The sequence below is a fragment of the Enhydra lutris genome, unplaced genomic scaffold (assembly GCF_002288905.1).
Source record: "Enhydra lutris kenyoni isolate GAN:26980312 unplaced genomic scaffold, ASM228890v2 scaffoldscaffold56, whole genome shotgun sequence".
NCBI classification, from domain to species: Eukaryota; Metazoa; Chordata; class Mammalia; order Carnivora; family Mustelidae; genus Enhydra; species Enhydra lutris.
The window spans coordinates 2,640,217-2,661,678 of record NW_019154140.1 but is presented as its reverse complement, the minus strand read 5'-3'; the positions used below and the strand labels follow the sequence as shown (position 1 = coordinate 2,661,678).

The window sequence follows — 21,462 nt, the reverse complement described above, 5'->3', positions numbered from 1 at the left end:
CTCAGATCATGTGCTTCTAAACATGAAGATAATCTCGGTTTTATAATGCTTTATGGGAGGGATCAAGAGTATACATTTTGATGTGATTGGATTTATCTGTATTTTACCTTATAAGAATAAGAGATCTGTTATTAATATATTCATATTTTCATATTCTTTAAGTGTTTATTTTTATTTTTAGATTTAACGTTCCACATGATGATAGTTTTAAATGTAAGGAAACTGGAATTAAACATCAATATCATGTAATGGCTCCAACTTTAAATTACCACACGAGTCCTTGGACCTGGTCAAAATGTAGTCAGAAATATATCACTGAATTTCTAGAGTAAGTCTGAAATTATATTACCGTAGTTAAACAATGGAACATTTATTAGACTATAGAATTTGAATTTATATGTTCTTTTAAAGTAGTTCCATTTCTGTTTAGTTTTTCCGTTTAAATTTAAGTGTACTTGGTACAAATGCGTTTTTAAAAACAAGGAAAGAGTTCTATATACATGTTTACCTGTCTCACTCCTAAAGTATTTTAGGAGTGGGGCAGGTCAGAGCTAGCTGTCTTTTTTCTTTTTCTCTTTCTTTCTTTCTTCCTTCCTTTCTTTCTCCCTTTCTTCCCCCCCCCCCACCAGTTTAGGCACTCTGTTAGGATCATTCCTTCCTGAGGGGCACCCTACTGAGATTCACAGCTTCCTTGTGTATGTTTGCATTTTTTCAGAAGATACTGGATAATATATTGAGAGGAGTTTGAGGTGCTCATGATTGAGGTGTCTTTAAGGGACAGACAATAGCTGAAGTCAAACTATGCACATTCCAAAAAGCTCTGTACAGCCGATGAGATGTGGAGTCTATATGTTTACATAGTCTTTTGGAGGATTTTCTTAGGTCTGAAGAAGGGAGGCAGATCCAGATTTTTCTTGCCTCGTCTCTCCATCTCACACCAGGTTTCTTTACTTCCCACTTTTACTTAAATGGAATTTCGGTCCTCATTACTAAAAGTTGCCAAAAGGCAAAGCCAAGCTCTTTCTGGGGAATTTTTTCTTTCTTTTTTTTTTTTTTGGCATTAATGTAATACTTATTTCTTTTGCATCTTATAATCTCCAATCTTGGCAGTTTCTAGTTACCTCTCCTTATGAGAACTGTGGGAATGAATGAAACCATGGTTTGGAATATATATTCATAAATACATCCCCAAATGATCAGTGATTACTTATCCTTGTATGGGGCATTGATTTAAAAGCATAATACATAGTTGCTGATCTATACATGACTGCATATAGCTTTGTTCAGTGGCTAACTGTGATACTGATTAACAGTATCAGTGTTAATATTATATTTGCAAGGGGTTAATGGGACTCTCTCCAATGGGAATTTAAAAAAATATGTATGTTAGGTTTCTTTTAAGTTTATATGTTAATTTTTGGTCAAAACTTAATATCTTTGTAGCCAGTAAAAATTTCTAAATTTTAAAATTATGACAGTGCAACAAATTGTTCCTACTTTTTTGGAACAGTTTTTTCTTTTTTAAACCAATTGGGATGGTTGAACATTTTCAATTTCCGTACACTAGCTACTGCATTACAAACTAGGAGTAATAAACACACATTTCCCCTGCTATTTACCACTTTTCTACGTCCTTTATACATATACTCTAGTAGAAACATGCAAGGTGAATAGTATCACTGTTAATATAGATAAGGAGACTCAGGGTCAGGGAAGTTAAGTTTAATATGCATCCTGGGAAGCGGAAGAACCAAAATGTAAACTCTACCTCTACCTCTTTAAAGTGGAGACAATGTAACTCTTAGTGAAATTCCTTTATTTAGTTGTTTAGAACTCATAGTGTACTTTCTCAAATGAAAACTTTTTTTTTTAGCATCTTGACAATTTGGGCATTAAATATAATATTTACTATTGGGCAACAAAATAGATCAAAAGTGTAGAGTGATTATAGGAATAGGTTTCATAAATTATATTATGATGAATTTGTCATTGTTCTTTTTAAGAATTGTATCATCAAAACAGTTGTGGGCCTCAAATGAGAACAAACACCTTAAAAGTCCTTTGTGAATTGCGAGGTTTTCTTCCTGACTTTGATAAAAACTGGTTTCTAAATTACAAAAAAAACAGTGATACTCCTTTTGAAAATGTAGGACACTGTAAATGTGATAAAGAATCTTACATCCACATATAGTCACAATACTTTTCGGTCCTTGGTACAGTACTGGTCATGGGGAATGCCTTCTTGACAAACCAAATGGAAGAATATATGATCTGTCTTCACAACTTCCTGGATTAATATATGATGTAAACAAGCAGTGTGAACTTATGTTTGGTACTGGATCACAAGTATGTCCCTACTTGGTAAGAAAAATTGTCCCCCTTTTTTTTTTTTTTTTAAAACTCTGAAGTTATAGTTAGAATATATTTCAAAAATGCACATTTATTCTCTTGAACAGAAGGTGAGCTAAATGTACCTTGGGAGTTTGTAAGTCTTAGAGAAATTTGCTCTTTGCCAGAAAGGGGTTAAAAAAGGGGAAACTAAAATTTATCTTGTCTTATTATATGCCATGTTCTGTGTTAGGTACTTAAAAATTATCTTCATTAACCCTCACAAAATCCTGGGTAAAGTATTCTCATTTAAAAAATAGACACCAAGAGGTTATTGAAAATTAAAAGCATTCAAATATTTATATTCAAATATATTCAAATAACTCTTTTTTGGGTGGGGAGAGAAAATTTAAGTGTCTTGATAATGAGTTATATTAAGGGCCCCAGAAACCTAATAGAGTACGCTACATTTTAATTTACATAGATTTGAATCTGTAGAAATGAAAGTTAGGGCCTGTTGTTATCACTAAACTCTTATTACTTTATAACTTTGAGGATTTTTCATAAGTTAGATACACTCCTAGGTCATGAGGTCATTGGACCAGGAGTGCAGCCTCATTCGCTCACTGAAATATGTATCCCCAGGGTTTAATTCAGGATTTGCCACAAACTAGGTGTCACAAACTAAATGCTCAATGAATGAATGAATGAATGAATGAAAGTAACAAAACAGTGAGTGCAGAGATAGACAAAGCACATTCCACATAGTAATATTGTTTTTAAAATCTTAAACTTAAAATAAAAAATGTTGCTAGGCTCTTAAATATCCAGTATGGAGGAGGGAAGATTTAACTTGATTTTTTTGTTAAAGATACATTTCTTTTTTACCTGACTTACACACTAAATAAACTTTGAATTTAAATTCAGAAAGAAGAAGAGAATTATCTTGGGTATAGCTCCTGTGAACCTCTGTGGAGTTTGTTTCTTGTGAAAACTTGAGAACCCTTTGTTCAAAAGCTGAAAGTATGCATTATATTCACAAAGTAGGAAACCAGTATACATTATACAGTATTTCTATGCACATTATTCATACATTCTATCATCGTATCAAAAGAGGCTTTTGGAAACTCCTTGTGAATAACATTTAACAACAAAAAGTCCTTTAGAAAAATGTCTTGCAAAGAGAAAAAATGTCTCCCATAATTGTGAATATTTCCACTCTAATTTCTCTCTCCCATTGTTCAGTGTATGATGAAAATCTAAAAAGTCTTAAAAATGAAACATTGCCATTTTATGTGTTTACGTTCTAGTCGTTAATTTACCTCTAAAGATTTTTTTTTTTTTTTTTGCCGATTATTTTTAGCTCTGACAGGAAACTATGAAATATGTAAGATGAATGTATAAACCAGTGCATTGCACTAAATCAGTTCTGTGGTCGTAGTGTTCTTTTACTCTTGTCTGCTTTCTGTTACTGTGCAGAAGCAATGCAGACGTCTCTGGTGCACGAGTGCAGAAGGAGTTCACAAAGGCTGTCGCACTCAGCACATGCCACTGGCAGATGGGACAAACTGTGGTCCTGGGATGGTAGGTTTTCCCCAAGGGTGAGTCTTGTATTAGGAGATTACCCAAGGATAAGAATTGCTCTGCATTTCAACGCTCTTCACTGTTCATCAGCTTTTGCTCTGCTAGTGAATCAATGTTGCTGTGTTGGTTTGATGTAGTACACAGTCAAGTGAATTAAATTTTTGATTTTACCTTTTTTTCCACGATCTAGCAGGTAAATGTTTAAGTTATATAGGTAACTACATGGATAGTTATCTAAGTATATTATAGACTTGTTAACAAGAAGGGTAGACATAAAGGTCCTAACATTTCATCAATTTCCCCAAATTCAAGGATGTTACCATTGTATACATTTTTGCCCATAAAATTCAATTAAGTATAATTGATAGTTTTAAGTGGCTTCTTCAGATATTTATTGGTTGTCATTGTCTTAAAACGTACCCCTAAAATTGCCTGAACATCCTACATTTTCACCATTCTAGCATCAGCATGAATTAATCTAAATCTGCTGAGTGATAGGGTTTGCCACTATAAACGTGTAAGGATGAAGTCAGGTTGTACTTGGTGCTTCAGGATGAAGACAAGTTCCCGTGGCCTTGGTAGCCAGTTTGTCTGCACTGAATAAGTTTTAGTCTGTTCACACCTTCTCAGCTACCTTAGCACAAATGGAGCCCCTGGCTTGGGAATGGGGTGGCTAGTGCTGCCTCCTTCGTTAGCTTCACAGGTAGAAACTTGAGTTGGGTTCCCTAGCTGACCTTGTGCTTCACCAGCTGTTAATTGAAACATTTGTGCCAGCTACTGCCCTTGTCTCTCATGCGTTCCATCAAAGTGCGTGTGTTTTCCGTGAATATAGCTTACATCACAAATTAATTGAATAGTGAAGTTGTATTTGGAACTTCAGCAATTTTTGCTGTAGCTGAAGTACTCTGAAATGGTTGAGCACCCGAATTATTTTAGGGCCAGAATTCTAGTGGACTTCTGTTCATAGCTGGGAGCTACAACTGAATTTTAGAGTTTGATTTTTAATATGTGTATCATTTTATACATCTCGCAGTCAATGTATGAAAGTTCCAGGTGCTCTGCATTTCTTGACAATTTTTGATATTGTTAATCTTTTAACATAGTAATAGCCATTTTAGGTGCAAAATGGAATATCGTTGTGGTTTTAGTTTGCATTATCCTGATTATTGTCAATCTTGAGCAACTTTTCATTGGCTCACTAGCCATTTGAATAATTCCCCAGTGAGGTGGTTTGAAGAGCTTGGATTTGTTGGAATTCAAGGTAAATGTGTTGAGATACTGGGACCTTCTTTAAAGCTTGTGTAGGTTAAAAGCAGAAATGGCACTTGGGGCAAAAACATGTGGGGATCATGATAGATATAAATTCATTTTTTTTAATTGAAAATAGTGAGCTCCTGAATTTTGAAGACTTAGCACTCCCAGAAAAGAACATAAAATATTTCATTAGCTTTTTGTATTAGTTACATGTTGAAATAATAGATGTACTGAGTTAAATAAAATATATTACAATTGAAAATAGTGAGTTCCTATGCATTAGCCATTTTCAGTATTCAATGGGCCTTTTAGTCAAGAGAAATTTTAAATTCCTATTTTTTTCTTTTGCCTTAACACTCTCTTTTAGTCCCTTTATTTCGTGACTGTGTTACGGGTAAGACTATCTTTTAAATACCTGAAAGTGGTAGTAAATCCATTTGCATGAAAATACGATGAAATTTACCTGACACTGACTTAATTTAGTACATGGTGAACAATATAACATTATATCCTTTTCATTTGTGGACTTATCAGAAATTGTGCTCAGGGATTATTTGAAATGTTTCTGGAGGTGCCCCCAGAATTTACATGCACATAGTACATTCTATTCTGGGATTTTTCTTTTCACTTTTAATATGACTTTCTCATTTTGAATGATTTGTTCTAATGGAGAGCACAAAGGATTTTTTCTGCTAATAAACTTGGTTTTATTATTTATTTATTTATTATTTATTTATTTTGGATTCATTCATTCAACAAACACTTATCAACGGCCCACTATATGTCAGACACTATTCTAAGTGATGAGGATATATCCGTGAACAAAAGAGAAAGAATCCTGCCTTCGTGGAGCTTACATTTTAGGGGGAGACTACAGTATCATAAACAATATAATACTACTGATAAGTGCCGTGAACAAGAAAAATAGAACAAGAAAAGGAAGTTTTGTGGTAGGAGAGGGCAGATTGTAATTTAAAACATAGTGGTCAGAGTAGATCTTACTGGAAGTTGCCTAATGAGCTGTCGTAAAGAAAATGAGAGAGTAGCTAAGGAGGATATTATGGAGTGAGCTCCAGGCAAAGGCACCACGTAAGCTCCTAAATCCTGGGGTACTGGTGGAGTGTTCAAGGAAGAGCAAGGAAAGACATTGTGGCTGGGATGAAAAGAGATGTGTAGGAAGTAAGTGAAGGAGTATCATGTAGGGCGTTGTGAGCCAGTGTGAGAACTTTGCATTTATTCAAAGTGAAATAATTGAAGGACTTGAGCAGACGAGTCACCTAATGAGTTAATTTTTTAAATAAAAGTTGAAATAAAAGCTCTGATAACTGTTGAGACTAAACTATAGGGGGCGAGTTGGAAGCAGATCTACTTAGAGAGGTATGGCAGTGATAGAGATGAGAGAAGATGATGGCTTACACCGGAGTTGGGAAAGTCAGTCGGTTTGTTTTTGAATGAACTAGATCACTTACTAACATATTAAATGTGAACCGTTAGAGGTAGGATGACTGTTTTTAGCTTAATCAAATCAACTCAGCAGAATTTTGAGGGGTCAGCAATTTGGTTTTTGGTATTAATGTCCACAATGTTTGTTAGACAATGTTTGTTAGACATATGAAGATGCATAAGCAGCTTATGTATGAGTCTGGAACTCAGGAAAGGGACCTGGGCTGGGAGTGATTGTTGATAGGGAAGAATAAAGGACCATCATCTGAGCCTAGGACGTTCTAGCATTAATTGGAGCCCTAGAAACCAAGGAGTTGGGGGAAGAATGATACTGCTAAATCAAGGAAGAAGACTAAGAACTGGTCATTGGTGATGTACGCAAGAGCAGATAGATGGAGGGTGGGACCATGAGAGCATGGACATTGAGCATTAGACAATGGGTACAGACAGCTCTTTCAAGGAGAAACAGGACAGTAGCTAGTGAGAAAAGTGAGATCTAAGAGTTTTGTTTTTAAAAAACGGAGATAGGAGCACTTAGGTGGCTCAGTTGGTTGAGCATCCTACTCTTGATTTCAAATCAGGTCATGATCTCAGGGTCCTGGGATAGAACCCGCACTACTTCTGTGCTTACTGGGGAGTCTGAGGATTTCTCTCCCTCTGCTCCTCCCCGTGTTTGTGCATATGCTCTCTCTCTAAATATTTTAAAAATAAAGAGGGGAAATAAGTATGTTTGTATATTGAGAATGATCTAGTGGAGTACTTCGCAAATTATCTCTAGTAAAGGACCAGTCTTTTTTTCAAATCTCTAATAATTTAAACTGATACCTTTATAAAATGTCAACAATGACTAGAAAAACAAAATGAAAAAAGATATTCAAAATGTAAGCCAAATTTTTCTATGGAAAACAGTGTGGCAGATCTTTAAATTAAAAATAGAATTATCTGATCCAGCAGTACCACGTTTGGCTGTATATCCCAAAGAATATTTTTTTTTCAATTTAACTTAATGTTTATTTCACATATTTTAAATATAAGGTATACATGAGATAATGATTTTCTAAGTGCTTTTCTCATATAGATGCAAAGAAAGCTCAATGAATTAGACACTCATTTCATATAATGTAAAAACAAATAGGTTTTTCTAATGGTTAGGCTCACTATATGGAGATTTACTGAAAAACAGCCACCCCTGAATCAGTTTCTCACAACATGTCCTCTCTGGAGGCTAATGAATGTTAGTATTTCTGAATTAATAACTCTTCAAAAAGGTATACCTGTAAGTTTGTTAAACCATTTTCAGAAAATCCCAACTCAACTAGTTTAATTAGAAAAAATTTTTCTCCTATAAAGAAGCTCTAGGGTTGGTTGATTCACCTACCCAAAAGACACTGCTGACCCAACCTCTTTCCAGCTTTGTGTTCTGCCATCTTCAGATATTACCTTAGGATCAAAATCTACTATCAGATATCACATCCAGACATAAAAATATCCAGCAAAATCAAAGGGCTTTTTTAAAAAAAAAAATCAAATATTTGTTAGCCTCTGGGGAATCCTATTTTCCCATACCTCACTGAATATTCTTCAGAGTTTCTTCTCACTGGCCAGAGCTGGGTCAGATGCTTATTGCAAATTAATCATTAATCAGGATACATTTTTCAAAATTAGGTGAGACCATGAGGATCTAATGTATTACTGGTTAACTAGAGTTAATAACAGCGTATTATATAACTGAAATTTGCTGAGAGTGGAACATAAACATTCTCACCAAAAAGGCGGGGTGTGGCTGATAAATTTGTGAGGTGATAGTTGCGTTAATTAACTTGATGGGGGAATCCTTTTACAGTGTATACTTAAATCATCACATTATACATTTTAAATATTTTATAATTTTGTCTGTCAATTATGCCTCAATAAGCTGGAAAAAAATTAGGTCAGACCAATCATCATTCATTTCCTGAATCTTCTACCGGCATAGAGTGAAGAACAGTGGAGTAGGTAATCAAAAGTCTGCAAAGCTCCAACAAATCTGTTGCAAGTCCTATAACAGCTAACACTTGCAGCACTGTATGCAGTGGTTTAGTACTTTGTATTTATTAACTTCCCTAGTCCTTACTAGAACTCCATGTGGTAGTGTAATGGCAGTGTCATCATTTTGCAAAAAAGAAATGAACAAATGTTAAAGGATTTGTCCCAGGCCACACAGCTAATGTGCAATAGAACTGGGACCTGAGCCTAGCAAGTACACTTTCAGAGTCCATGCTTTTAACCACTGTATCGGGGGTCCACAAACTTCGGTCTATAAGCTAAATCTGGCCAAGTCTGTTTTTCAATGGCCCATGAGCTAAGAATAATTTTTTACATTTTTAACAGGTTGTAAAAAAAAGTGACAGCACATGTAGCCTTAAGGTTAAGGTATTTACTATATGGCCTTCTACAGAAAATGTCTGCCAATCCTTGCACCATATCATGGTTGCCAACACATACTTTACTAGGAAGTAAAGGCAAAGAACAAGATATGGCATGTTGCTATACACATAGTTCCCAGGTTACATCTAAGTTGGGTTGGCACACTCAAAAACAGAGTCTTGAAGAGATCTCTGCACACTCCTGTTCATATCCGCATTACTCACAGTAGCCAGGCGGTGGGAGACACCCAAGTGGCCATCCGTGGATGGATGAATAAACAAAACATGATCTACACATACAATGAAATATTATTCAGCCTTAAAAAGAAGGGAATTTTGACATATGCTACAGCATGGATGAACTTTAAGGACAGTATGCTGTATGCTAAGGGAAATAAGCCCAAAAAAGACAAATGATACATGATTTTATTTTTTTTTAAGATTTTATATATTTATTTGACAGAGAGAGACACAGCAAAAAGGGAACACAAGCGTGGCAGAGGAAGAAGCAGGCTCTCTGCCGAGCAGAGAGTCCGATGCGGGGCTTGGTCCCAGGACCCTGGGGTTATGACCTGAGCCGAAGGCAGACACTTAACAACTGAACCACCCAGGTGCCCCATATGATGCATGATTTTAATTAGATATTTAGAGTAGTCCAATGCATACAAACAGAATGTAGAATGGTGGTTGCCAGGGGCTGGGGGCGAGGGGAGGGGAGAATGGGGAGTTAATTGTTTCAAGGGTATAGAGTTTCAGTTGGAGAAGATGAAAAGTTATGTGGATGGATAGTGGTGATGGTTGGACAACAATGTGTGAATTCATTTTAATGCCCCTGAACAGGACACTTAAAAACAGTTAAGATGGTACATTTTATGTTGTGTATTTTGTCACCATGAGAACAAATATAAGCCAACTTTTAAATTAATTTTGATAGGGGCGTGGGGGTGGCTCAGTGGGTTGGGCCTCTGCCTTCGGCTCAGGTCATGATCTCAGGGGCCTGGGATCGAGCCCCGCATCGGGCTCTCTGCTGGGCGGGGAGCCTGCCTTCCCTTGTCTCTCTGCCTGCCTCTCTGTGATCTCTCTCTCTCTCTCTCTCTCTCTGTCAAATAAATAAATAAATAAAATCTTTTAAAAAATACATTAATTTTGATAAACATGGAATTACTGTCAAATCCTATGAACATTTCTAAGTGCTAACTTTCAGCTTCTATATTCCTTGCAATGACGGGCAACAGTGCATGGACCACTGCTTGTTAGTTTTGATCTAGTGGAGACTGAAACAGTGATGATGTAGGAAAGATCGGAGAATTGTTGTAGTAGTGCTGTATTGAGCAGAGAGGGGTTGGGATTATGTGCACAGGTAGAGGAATTGACTTTCCCTAGGATCCTTGACTTTTCATGAATCCTAACAGGTGGGATGGCTGAGTACTGAGCACAGGTGCTGTTAGCAGGAGTACCAGGAGATTGTGAGCAGATTCTTTTGTACATTTCCATTTTCTTGATATGGATATATGAAAGTGATCATTGAGAATTTGGATGAGATGAAATAAAAAAGTAGCTAAAAGAGTGGGAGAGTGATCTATATCTTTGGATAGCAAACCAGAATCACAGATGTATATTGTATTATTTATTCACTTAAATTTTCATTTTACTACACTTTCCTCATACAGCAGGTCTTCCCTCTGCCAATGGGACTCAAAATCTCAAAGGCAAGGAAATTTCCTGTTCTTTCTTGATTCCACAAATCTTTTTACAGTTACTTAGCAAATATTCAGAAAATATTTATAAGAGGGTCAAAAGGAATCACATTTCTGGGTTAATATTGTGCTTTCAGTTGTATATATTTTCTTTATGGATATTTATGTTATTCTAATTACCAATATTCTAACTGGGTACGTACAAATCATTTTATGTTTTTGTTTTTGTTTTTAAAGCATTGCCACCATGGGCTGTGCGTCAACAAAGAAATGGAAACACGTCCTGTAGACGGTGAATGGGGACCTTGGGGACCATACAGCTCTTGTTCAAGAACATGTGGAGGTGGAATCAAGAGCACAACCAGGCTCTGTAATCGCCCCGAGTATGTCTTTTTTATGTCACTGTAAATTAAGATTATCTCAAGGCACCAGAAAGTAAACATCAGTTTCATTCACTTCTAAACTGGAGGTCAGTCTGTAAGTTTCTGAGACTTACAAAACTTCTGGAATTCGTTAAGCCATGTTACCTTATCTCAGTAGATTCAATCCTTGAAAAAAAAAATATTAGCTAGCTTCATCTTTAGAATCTGAATTAAGATAGGATCATTTTCTTTTTTTAAAATCTTATTTAGTGTAAATTTGAGAAAGAGTTGTAAAGATGACAGTATTGTGATGGCATTTTTGCATTTACTGTGTTTCCATTGGAATTCCTGGCTCCGTTAAATGTGTCTTGGCTCTTCTGCATAAAAAAACATATTTTCATTACCCATTTTTTACTGTTTTATGTAATTTGACATATCATTGTTTCTTTCTCTGCTCCTCATGTTATAGATGCATCAATGTGTTTAACTTGACTAAGTACTGAAGCACAAAGAATGTAGGATTCCATAAGCTTTTGACATGTGTCTATTGTTATGATATATAAATTGGTAGGCCATAAAGAATTTTTAATGTCCAGACAGGACACACTCTGAAATGATACAGTTCATTTGAATTTCAGATCATCTAAATTATGCTTGAAGTCTTTATATTTAAAAAATACCAACAAGAAGAGTTTTTATTTTCCAGCATAAGTTGAAATAAAGAGATGGGTGGATAGAAATTAATACCACGAAAGTCTTTGAAGTGAGTGATAAGTGGTATATATACAACAAAGATGTCTTTATATTTCTTTAACATGGTATCATCTTCATCATCTGTGGTTCACTAGGTTTTTGGTTTTTTTTTAACCTCCCCAAATGAACAAACCCTAATTTGACATTTTGAAACAAAAATCCCATCATTAGTTCCCTGTGAGTTAACCAAGTAATGAATAAGTTATCATTGCTGCCCTGCAGGCCACAGTATTTTTACAGTTTATTATTATTAAATTTTTTATTATTATTAAATTGAGTATTTTTACAGTTTATTAGCCATTAAATTGCTTAAGAACCATGTAACGTACTTCTGTTAAACAAAAAGTATCAATGGGACATAGGTGGTTTTCCGGATCCTGGGACAGAATGGAACAGTTTTAGAAGTAAACGGCAGAAAAAATGTTGTACTGATGTGCTTTAAAATGTAATGAATTTGACTAGGCCAAGAAACGGAGGAAAGTACTGTGTGGGCCGCAGGATGAAATTTCGATCATGTAACACTGATTCATGTCCAAAAGGCAAGCAAGACTTTCGAGAGAAGCAGTGCTCTGATTTTGATGGTAAACATTTCAACATCAATGGTCTTTCCCCTAATGTGAGGTGGCTTCCAAAATACAGTGGGAGTAAGTAGTTAGAATATTTTTTGATGGAAAAATTTCTTGAGACCTAGGAACACACAGCTGTCTTACTGTACACCCCAAATTGAACCTTTTCTTACAGTTGCCATAAAAGATCGCTGTAAACTCTATTGTCGGGTTGCCGGAACCACTAACTTCTACCAGTTGAAGGATAGGGTTGCTGATGGTACTCCTTGTGGGACCGAAACTAATGACATCTGTGTTCAAGGACTCTGTAGGGTAAGTAAACTTGTGTTTAACATGCCTGTCAGAATATTCTTTCTCTAACCACGTATTACTTCTGTTACCTCAGAATCCATGCCTGTGAATTCCAGTGCGGCACCCTTGGGGGCTGTCACCCTTTCGGTAGGAATATGGTCAGGAGACCTTGTTACTAGGCAGCTCTCTGTCATCAAGAGTGATTCATGAAACATTAAAATAAATTTCTTGATTTTGTTTTGCATACAGAGAATCAGCTTCTTAAAAAGAAAATATTAGGACACAGGGTTGTAAAGTCCTTTGGCTACTTCAAATATGACCTTCCCTGGTGACCTCTCCCTGTTGGTTAGTGATGATATTACCCCTTTCCTCTTTTCTTTCTTTCTCCCTCTCTCTTTTTTAAAATAACATCTATTTATTCGAGAGGGGGTAGGGAGAGGAAGAGAGAAACCTAAGCAAATGCCATGTGGAATCTGATGTTGGGCTCCATCTCATGACCTGAGGTCATGACCTGAGCTGAAACCAAGAGTCAGGTGCTTAACTGACTGTGCCACCCAGGCACCCCTCCTTCCTCCCTCTTTTCATCCTTGTCTTTTACTTCCTGAGCATATTCAGACCTTTATTGAGCACCTACTGAAATGTTGGCTACTGTTCCAGTCTCCTGGATGAAAGACTGCAGCAGAGGCAAAAACTCCAAGATGGTCACAGATTTGTCAGGGAGATAGACCCATGAACAATTCAAATGCAGGGCTATGGGGTCATCAGCAAGGTGGCATAGGGATAGTGAGGAAGGAGTGTTCTGTGGGGAAATGTGTAAATGGTTCAGAGAATGCTCATGGACTGGTTGGACATAGGGACTAGTTGTTAAATGCACCTTTTTTCTGAAGTCCTGGAGGTCCCTAGAAGGATTTGGAGTTGAGTAAGAGATGTGATTTGATCTGCATGTTAGAATCTTCAGAATATACTGGGTTAGGAGAGAATCAGAGATAGGTCAGCCGCTTCAGATTCTAGGTGAGAAGCGGATGATACCTGGAATTAAAGCACACACACTGCAGGTGTTCTTAACTATGGTGAGTTTGAGAACTAGGATAATGAATTCCGTATAAAGAATATGAATGTAATATTATGAACTAATTTCTTGGGTTAAGGTACCAATTTTCTCTTGAGCATCTATCTGATGATGAAATGCTTTGCATTCAAAGGTCAATGAGGTATTCAAAGGGAACCAGAGACTAAAAAAGGGGACTCAGTGGCCTGAAAAATTAAAGTTTCATCTAAATTAACAGCACAGAATCCTACACAATGAAAAACAATGATTATCTGAACTTATAGATGCCTATTACTTTCGGAAAACATCTGCTTAAAATTCATTTTGGAAATATTTGCCTTGTGTATAAAAGAATGAGGTTTATGAAAGTTTCTCGCCTGATCATGAAACTTTAGAGAAGTATTCTAAAGAACTAAGAGTTACTGCAGTATATCTGCATGGAGAACTGCACTTGTTCTTTTAAACCCCTGAACCAAACAGTTCCCTGTCAACCTTTATCCAATTATTCATTCTTAACATAAACACAACTTACTAGGCTGTTTATTAGTTTTGGAGAAATAAATTTCCAAATGGACTCCGTTTATTCCCAGAGTTCTAAGATCATGAGTTACAAAATCATGAAAGACATCTTTTGGAAGTTATTTTAAATGTGATATTTACCTAATCATACTTTTTGTCTCTTTGAATTACAATTCTTTAAAGAATGGCTTAAATAGTGGACATAGGAATTGTTGTCCATGTTTGTTACAATGCAGATTCCTAGCTTTTTGGTTTTTTTGTTTTTTTTTTTAAAGATTTTCTTTGAGAAAGAACACAAGTGAGAGAGCAGGGGAGGAGCGGGAGAAGCAGACTCCCCACTGAGCAGGGAGCTGAACTGGGGCTCGATTCCAGGACTCCGGGATCATGACCGAAGGTTAAGCCTGAGCCTCCCAGTTGTCTCAGATTCCTAGTTTTTCCTCTAAGGATTTTTAATTCAGAAAATCTGGGAATCTGCCTTTTTAAATGCCATCCCATGTGGTTTTGATACAGGAGGGTATATGGATAACCCTTAGCAGAACACTTTTTTCAGCCGTGTGATGAGAAGGTGTGTGAAAATGTTCATGTACAACAAAACCAGTAGATATTCTGAAAAATCCTGTTGTACCAAAGCTCCCATTAATCGAAAGAATATTTGTGAAAAGTTTGTCAAAGCATCATACTTATAATTAGTCACTTTTATAATACTGATTATCATCATTGTTATTTTGAAGCAAGCTGGCTGTGATCATGTGTTAAACTCTAAGGCAAAGAGAGACAAATGTGGAGTGTGTGGTGGGGATAATTCTTCATGCAGGACAATGGCAGGTGTCTTCAATAGTGCTCATTATGGTAAGCTGTGTATTTGTTTTCAATTTTCCCTTCTTTTTGATATCATAATGGAGTATATAATGAAGGCATAATAATGGTTTTTATTGCTTTGCCTTCTCTGTACCCTTAGTTCAAAATGATTAGTAAAACTTTCCTACATATAAAAATCATAAATATAAAAAACAAAATATTTTGTATTCCTAAATATAAAAAATTATACAAGATGTATCCTTGAATTAATGAGTTCATCTGCTCAAGGCAAATCTGATTCTTGAAAATACAGTAGGTGCGTTTATTAGAGTAAATCCAGTGCTATTTAATAATGATGTTTGAATAGTCCCCCAATTAATAGTGTCTTTATTGATGTTCCTGTAATCTGAAATATAATGCTTATAATTTTTTCAGGAAACTTGCTTTCAATTACTTTTCATCACTTAAACCACTTTTTTCTATAAGCTGTCTTATCTGCTGTGTTTCTTATTGATATATTAAAAATGATTAAAGGTGAAGAAACCATTAATTTAAGTGTTGATTTGGGATTACTATGTTTGGTTTTTCAGGAAGTATCTGGATTATATATATAACTGATATTTGGCCATGATTTCATTTTTCTTTAAAAATTTTATGAGAATAACTGAGGGTTGATGGGGGGAGGGGGGTTGGGGGGGTGGGGTTATGGACATTGGGGAGGGTATGTGCTATGGTGAGTGCTGTGAAGTGTGTAAACCTGGCGATTCACAGACCTGTACCCCTGGGGATAAAAATATATGTTTATAAAAAATAAAATTTAAATTTAAAAAAAAATTTTATGAGAACATAGTGGATATTTTCTGAGACTTTTCTAGGAAAACCTTATGCTTTGTATGGTAAACAAATGTAGTCCTTTAGAAGTTTCCTTGCAAAATGAAAAATGTATTTTTTAGTTTGAACACAGTTAAGTTAGTGTGAATTGCTTCCATTAAAGCTGTATAATTTAAAACACAAAATTTATATTTTAATCTGTATCAAAAGTATAGTACATCTTATACTCTGGTGATGCTTATGAATCTTAGTTGCTAGCCATGACATTATTTTTGTAGTTAGGATTCATTATTTCATGGGAGCCATACACATTTGATCCCTTGTTAAAACCAGTGGCATATGTATCAAAGTTTGGGCTCTAGTCACTGGAAAACATTTTTTTTCTATTTGAAGTCACATGTGCCAAGTTAGGATCAAATATATAACCTTGCCAAAATTGTAGTATGAATTAATCAGTTTGCAAATGGAAAAGATAGTGAACTCATTTGTATGTAGCATTTGTCACATTTCTGCCCCCTGGTGGTAGCCTTTGTCTTTTACATTTGTAATGTCTAGCAATTGCTTTCTTCAAAAACCTTAAGTGAGATGACATAAATAGGACGTAGTAGGAATATTTTATTGTGAAAAAAATCATAAAATTCTTGTAGACTGATGACTTAAAACCAATATGCATATAGTGTAGTCAGAATCAGTAGACCATGTATCACTTTATATTCAAAATGTTGATGCCTTAAATGGATATAAAGCACTCTAAAAACATGCAAGGTAATCTCACATCAAAGGTACAAATTTAATCTTTTTTATAACTTCCTTCTAATTTCATTCCATATTTATCAAAGTTAGTGTACAAGAAAAACTCATGCAACTCCTTTTACTCATGTATTAAATAGAAGGAAAAACTAATAAGGAAAGGGAACAACTTAGAATACTCACTAGACCAAAATTGTGGACTTGAAAAATCAGAGTATTTGGAAAACTATGTAATGAGTGTAGTGTAGGGAAAACGTTCTTTTTTTTAATATGAAGTATTTTCTCATCTTCTGAGCACTGCAAGTGTTGAATTTGGTCTCATAAAATAGAAATATTGTTTTCATTTCCTTCCCATAAATGCTTAACTTTTCTCATGATAATTTGTTAGTAGACTTTTGAAAGTAGTGTAAAAGTTTGGGATAGCTATAGGAATCCTGCTTTCCCTGGAAACTAAAAGCTTAAAAAAATGTTACTTTCATTATTTTGCTGTTCACTGACTCTCTGTGTAAACATAGCACAATGACCAACTATTTTGATATCTTCAGGATTGGTGAATAATATTTGAAATCCTCTCTTTTTTCCCCCAGTGGGAAGTATACAATCTAAAAGTATTAGTGTAAAATTTAAAAAATGAATGTGTTCTAAACATCTTGGGAACTATAATATTCACTCTGTCTCAATTCTGTTCTAGAATTTTAGAAGACAAAATGGTTGTACCTTAAGGATCCCAAACTGTGTATTTTTCTTCTTTTTTTTTTTTAAGATTTCAGTTTTTATTTGACAGAAAGAGATCACAAGTAGGCAGAGAGGCAGGCAGAGAGAGAGGGGGAAGCAGGCTCCCCGCTGAGCAGAGAGCCCGATACGGGGCTCAATCCCAGGACCCTGGGACCATGACCTGAGCCGAAGGCAGAGGCTTTAACCCACTGAGCCACCCAGGTGCCCCCAAACTGTGTATTTTAAGACAACTATTTTTTCCTTCAATCCTTAGTAATTGTGTAATTCATTGACGCAAAAAGAGTGAACACTATCATTTTTCAAAGATAAAATGAAATTAAGTCTGTGCTATTCAGTCATTCAGCCATAACAGTCTCTGGGCCATCAGCTTATGAAAGTTAACATGTATAAAATTATATTGTTGCAGGTTATAATGTTGTTGTCAAGATTCCCCCAGGAGCAACAAACATTGATATTCTTCAGCACAGCTATTCTGGAAAACCAGAAGATGACAATTACCTTGGTAAACATTTCTAGTAAATGACCAATGTGTGATTCGGGCAATTTCATGGAGGTCTGTGGTTGATGTAAATTCTTAGACGGCAACAAGAGCCCCTTGAACAAACATGCAGTTCAGTTCATACTGAGCTTAAGTCCTCTGACTTCCTGTACATGTTTCCTCTTGAGTTATATGCTGGATCTTCTTTTAAAAATACTAAACAAAATTCTGAAAATTTGGTTTTTCCTCATAAGAGTGTTTTAAATAACCAAAGGTTATATTCAGTTAACGTTGCATGCATACTTAGAATAAAATTCTTTTTATCTAAAATTAATTATAGACTTCTAAGGTATAGGCTTCATTATGTTTATTTTCAGAAATTAGCGTTTAGCCTTAAAAAAACTTCACGTAGGCCCAAAGATGAAAAGAATGCTTTACAAACCTTTCCTTCTGTCTGGGAAATTCTGGAAAGCAGTCATTCAGGGTATGTCAATAATGACAGAGTGTCTCTCCATGAAAAAGATCCAGACATTTATATGAAGACTAGAATGGTCATTGCATGGCTCCTTAGAATATTGACCCCTAGAATTTTGTAGCTTTGTATATTTTTTCCAAGAGAAGCAAAAATGGAATATTGCAGCCGTCTGGCTGGTGGTTATTTCCTCACCATCAATGACCAGGACTGATTTAGCTGATGTGTCTTCTGGGTCTGTGACTTAGGTTTTTCCTCTTCCTATCTGTTCCTCCTGAAGCTGCAGCCCTCTTGAAAGATGACATTCTCAGAAAAGTATAGGGTAGATTTAATATCTTTAGGTGATATGCTGTAGTTTCCCTTCATATGGATTAGATCACACATTATAGTAAAATACAGTTTATTTCCTCAAAAATAATTTACATTTACTTTAATTTCAGAAAAGATTTGCATTTTAAAAGTTAAAGTACTTTTCGTATTGTTGATTGTACTGTTTTATTATTTCACGAGTACTATTCTTTTACAGCATTATCTGATACTCAAGGGAATTTTCTTTTGAATGGGAATTTTGTTGTAAGTATGTCAAAAAAAGAAATCAACATACAAGGAGCTATTTTTGAATACAGTGGTTCAAACAGCTCAGTTGAAAGAATTAATAGTACTGATCGGCTGGAGGAAGAAGTTGTTTTGCAGGTAAATTCTCAGGAGTCATTAATAAGACCTAGTTTTAATCCTATTCGTAAACTGATGGTTCAGGGCTTTGCATTTGTTAATCATAAAAATGATGTCTTTCAAGAATATCTTTCTATGAATTAATTGTATGCTCTTATGTATTTCTATTGAGGTTTTATGTGTGGGTAATTTATACAACCCTGATGTACGATATTCCTTCAGTATCCCTGTGGAAGAGAAGAGCGACCTATTCACATGGGATGCATATGGACCATGGCAAGATTGTACCAAGATGTGTCAAGGTACACTGGTATTAAGTAAAAGAGACTGAAGTTGGTCTCTGTGTGTTGGTATAATTTGGAGTACTTTTGGGGGTGTCTGCCTATGGAGTCCCCCAACTGTCTACACACACGCACACACACACATACATCACCACACCAATATACAAAGATTTCCTACCCTTTTCTTCTACTTTCCCCCCTTTCATTGTTTCTGATACTTAACAATCTCATTATTCTCTCCCTTTTCCAACATTCTCAGTTACTGCTTTTTTTTTTCTCATTCTTTCTTGCAGTTGGAAGAAGTTTCTCTTACTTAAAATCTGTACACCCCATCCCCTGTCTTATTGGCAGGGGATACATTCTAAGACCCCCAGTAGTTGTCTGAAGCTGTGGATGCTATCGAACCTCATATGTACTGTGTTTTTTCCTATACATGTGTATTATGATTATAAATTAGGCACAGGAAGAGATTAACAATAACTGATAATAAAATCAAACAATTATAACCATATACAGCTGATTCTTGAACAATACAGGAGTTAGGAGTACCAACCACCCCATGCAGTTAAAAAATTTCACATATGGGGATGCCTGAGTGGCTCAGTCGGTTAAGTGTCTGTGTTTGGCTCAGGTCATGATCCCGGAGTCCTGGGATCGAGCCCCATGTCAGGCTCCCTGCTCAGCAGGGAATCTGCTTTTCTCTCGCTCTCACTCTCTCTCTGCACCTCCCCCTGCTCATGCACTCTCACTCGCTCACTCACTCAAATAAATAAATAAATCTTTAAAAAAAATTGCATAAACTTTAAATTCCCCAAGAACTTAACTACCAATAGCCTACTGTTCACTAGAAGCCTTACCAATAATAAGCAGTTAATACATATTTTCTACGTTATATGTATTCAGTGCTGTCGTTCTACAGTAAAGCAAGCTCAAGGACAAAAATACTAAAATCAGAAGACAAAATACATCTATGGTACTGTAGTTTATTTATCAGAAAACCATCTGTGAGTGGACCTGCACAGTTCAAACCCATATTGTCAAAGGGTCACCTGTACTTAAAGGTCTGTGAGTGTGGTCTCTCTCTGTTTGTTGTCCTGTCCTCACCCTTCGAGTGAGGATGTGAGCTGATAAGATGCCCACAGGGTGAGATGAAGTGTGGTGAATTCAGTAGGCTTTGTGACGGTGATAGGCTGTAGGCTCTGTTGACCTTCAGACGTACATTAGGGAGTGGATCATTTTCTGGACCTTGGCTGATGCAGGTAACTGAGACCACAGAAGAGGGGGTACTAAGATATACTGAATCTGAAGCTACAGAAGTTTGGTGCAATGGAAAGTAGTTCTCAGGGGGACTGGAGAAAAGTTTTGGGAATTAAGGGAGCAGTGGTCCAGAGGAGAGGGGATTCAGGACCGAATGGAAATGAGCTGAGGTAAGGTGGATAGCCAGAGGCAGTGACCATGCATGATGGGAATATGAGGGACAGACTAACAAACTTACCCCAAGGTCACAAAGAAGTTGTGGTGCCCCATTCAGAAAACAACACAGGCTTGATCCTGCGATGTTGGGATAGTGGTGCTCAGAATGATTGCATGGCAACAGATGTTTTCATTGGGATGGTGTCTCTGGAGGGAGGCTGCCCTAGGTGGTGCAAGACGGACCCATAAACGCCGGAAGAAGGAGGAGCAAAGCTTTGGTAATAGAGGAGAAATTCATTTGGCAGAATGACCCTAGAGATTTGGGGAGCAGGGAGCAGTGTTCCAGCCCTGAGTGGGTACACTGTGGGTCTGTGGCATTGGATGTGGGGAGCTGAGAACAAATCCAAACATCAGGTGAGTGAAGGAACATGTGAAAATGTGGGGAACACGCCAAGTAAAGAAGAGCAAGCTCCAAATAGAAGTTTGGATAAGACCTGATGAGATGGTTTGGGAGGCTGAACCAGGAAGAGATGTCTTAAACAATTCTAGGCTGGAGGGGGAAAAAACTATTAGGTCAGTTGCCACATAGTATACTCCCTCTTTGTGTGTAACTTTTTAGTTGCTCTAGAAGGAAATTCCCTCAGAAGCACCTGGGTGGCTCAGTTGGTTAAGTGTCCCAATCTTGATTTCAGCACAGGTCATGATCTCATGGGTCGTGAGATCGAGCTCCAAATCAGGCTCTGCTCTGGGCATGAAGCCAGCTAAAAATTCTCTTTCCCTCT

General features: G+C 36.4%; 1 protein-coding gene across 1 annotated transcript in view; it reads left to right on the top strand.

Moving 5' to 3' along the window:
* LOC111157931 (ADAM metallopeptidase with thrombospondin type 1 motif 20) overlaps positions 1–21,462 on the top strand; it is a 181,166-nt gene that overhangs the window by 69,933 nt on the left and 89,771 nt on the right. Inside the window, exons 9-18 of the mRNA XM_022519672.1 lie at positions 182–328; positions 2,220–2,361; positions 3,808–3,912; positions 10,949–11,094; positions 12,289–12,470; positions 12,568–12,704; positions 14,982–15,099; positions 17,771–17,866; positions 18,841–19,007; positions 19,159–19,288. Of these exons, the coding sequence (XP_022375380.1) occupies positions 182–328; positions 2,220–2,361; positions 3,808–3,912; positions 10,949–11,094; positions 12,289–12,470; positions 12,568–12,704; positions 14,982–15,099; positions 17,771–17,866; positions 18,841–19,007; positions 19,159–19,288 (1,370 nt within the window). The remainder of the gene's footprint in view (positions 1–181; positions 329–2,219; positions 2,362–3,807; positions 3,913–10,948; positions 11,095–12,288; positions 12,471–12,567; positions 12,705–14,981; positions 15,100–17,770; positions 17,867–18,840; positions 19,008–19,158; positions 19,289–21,462) is intronic.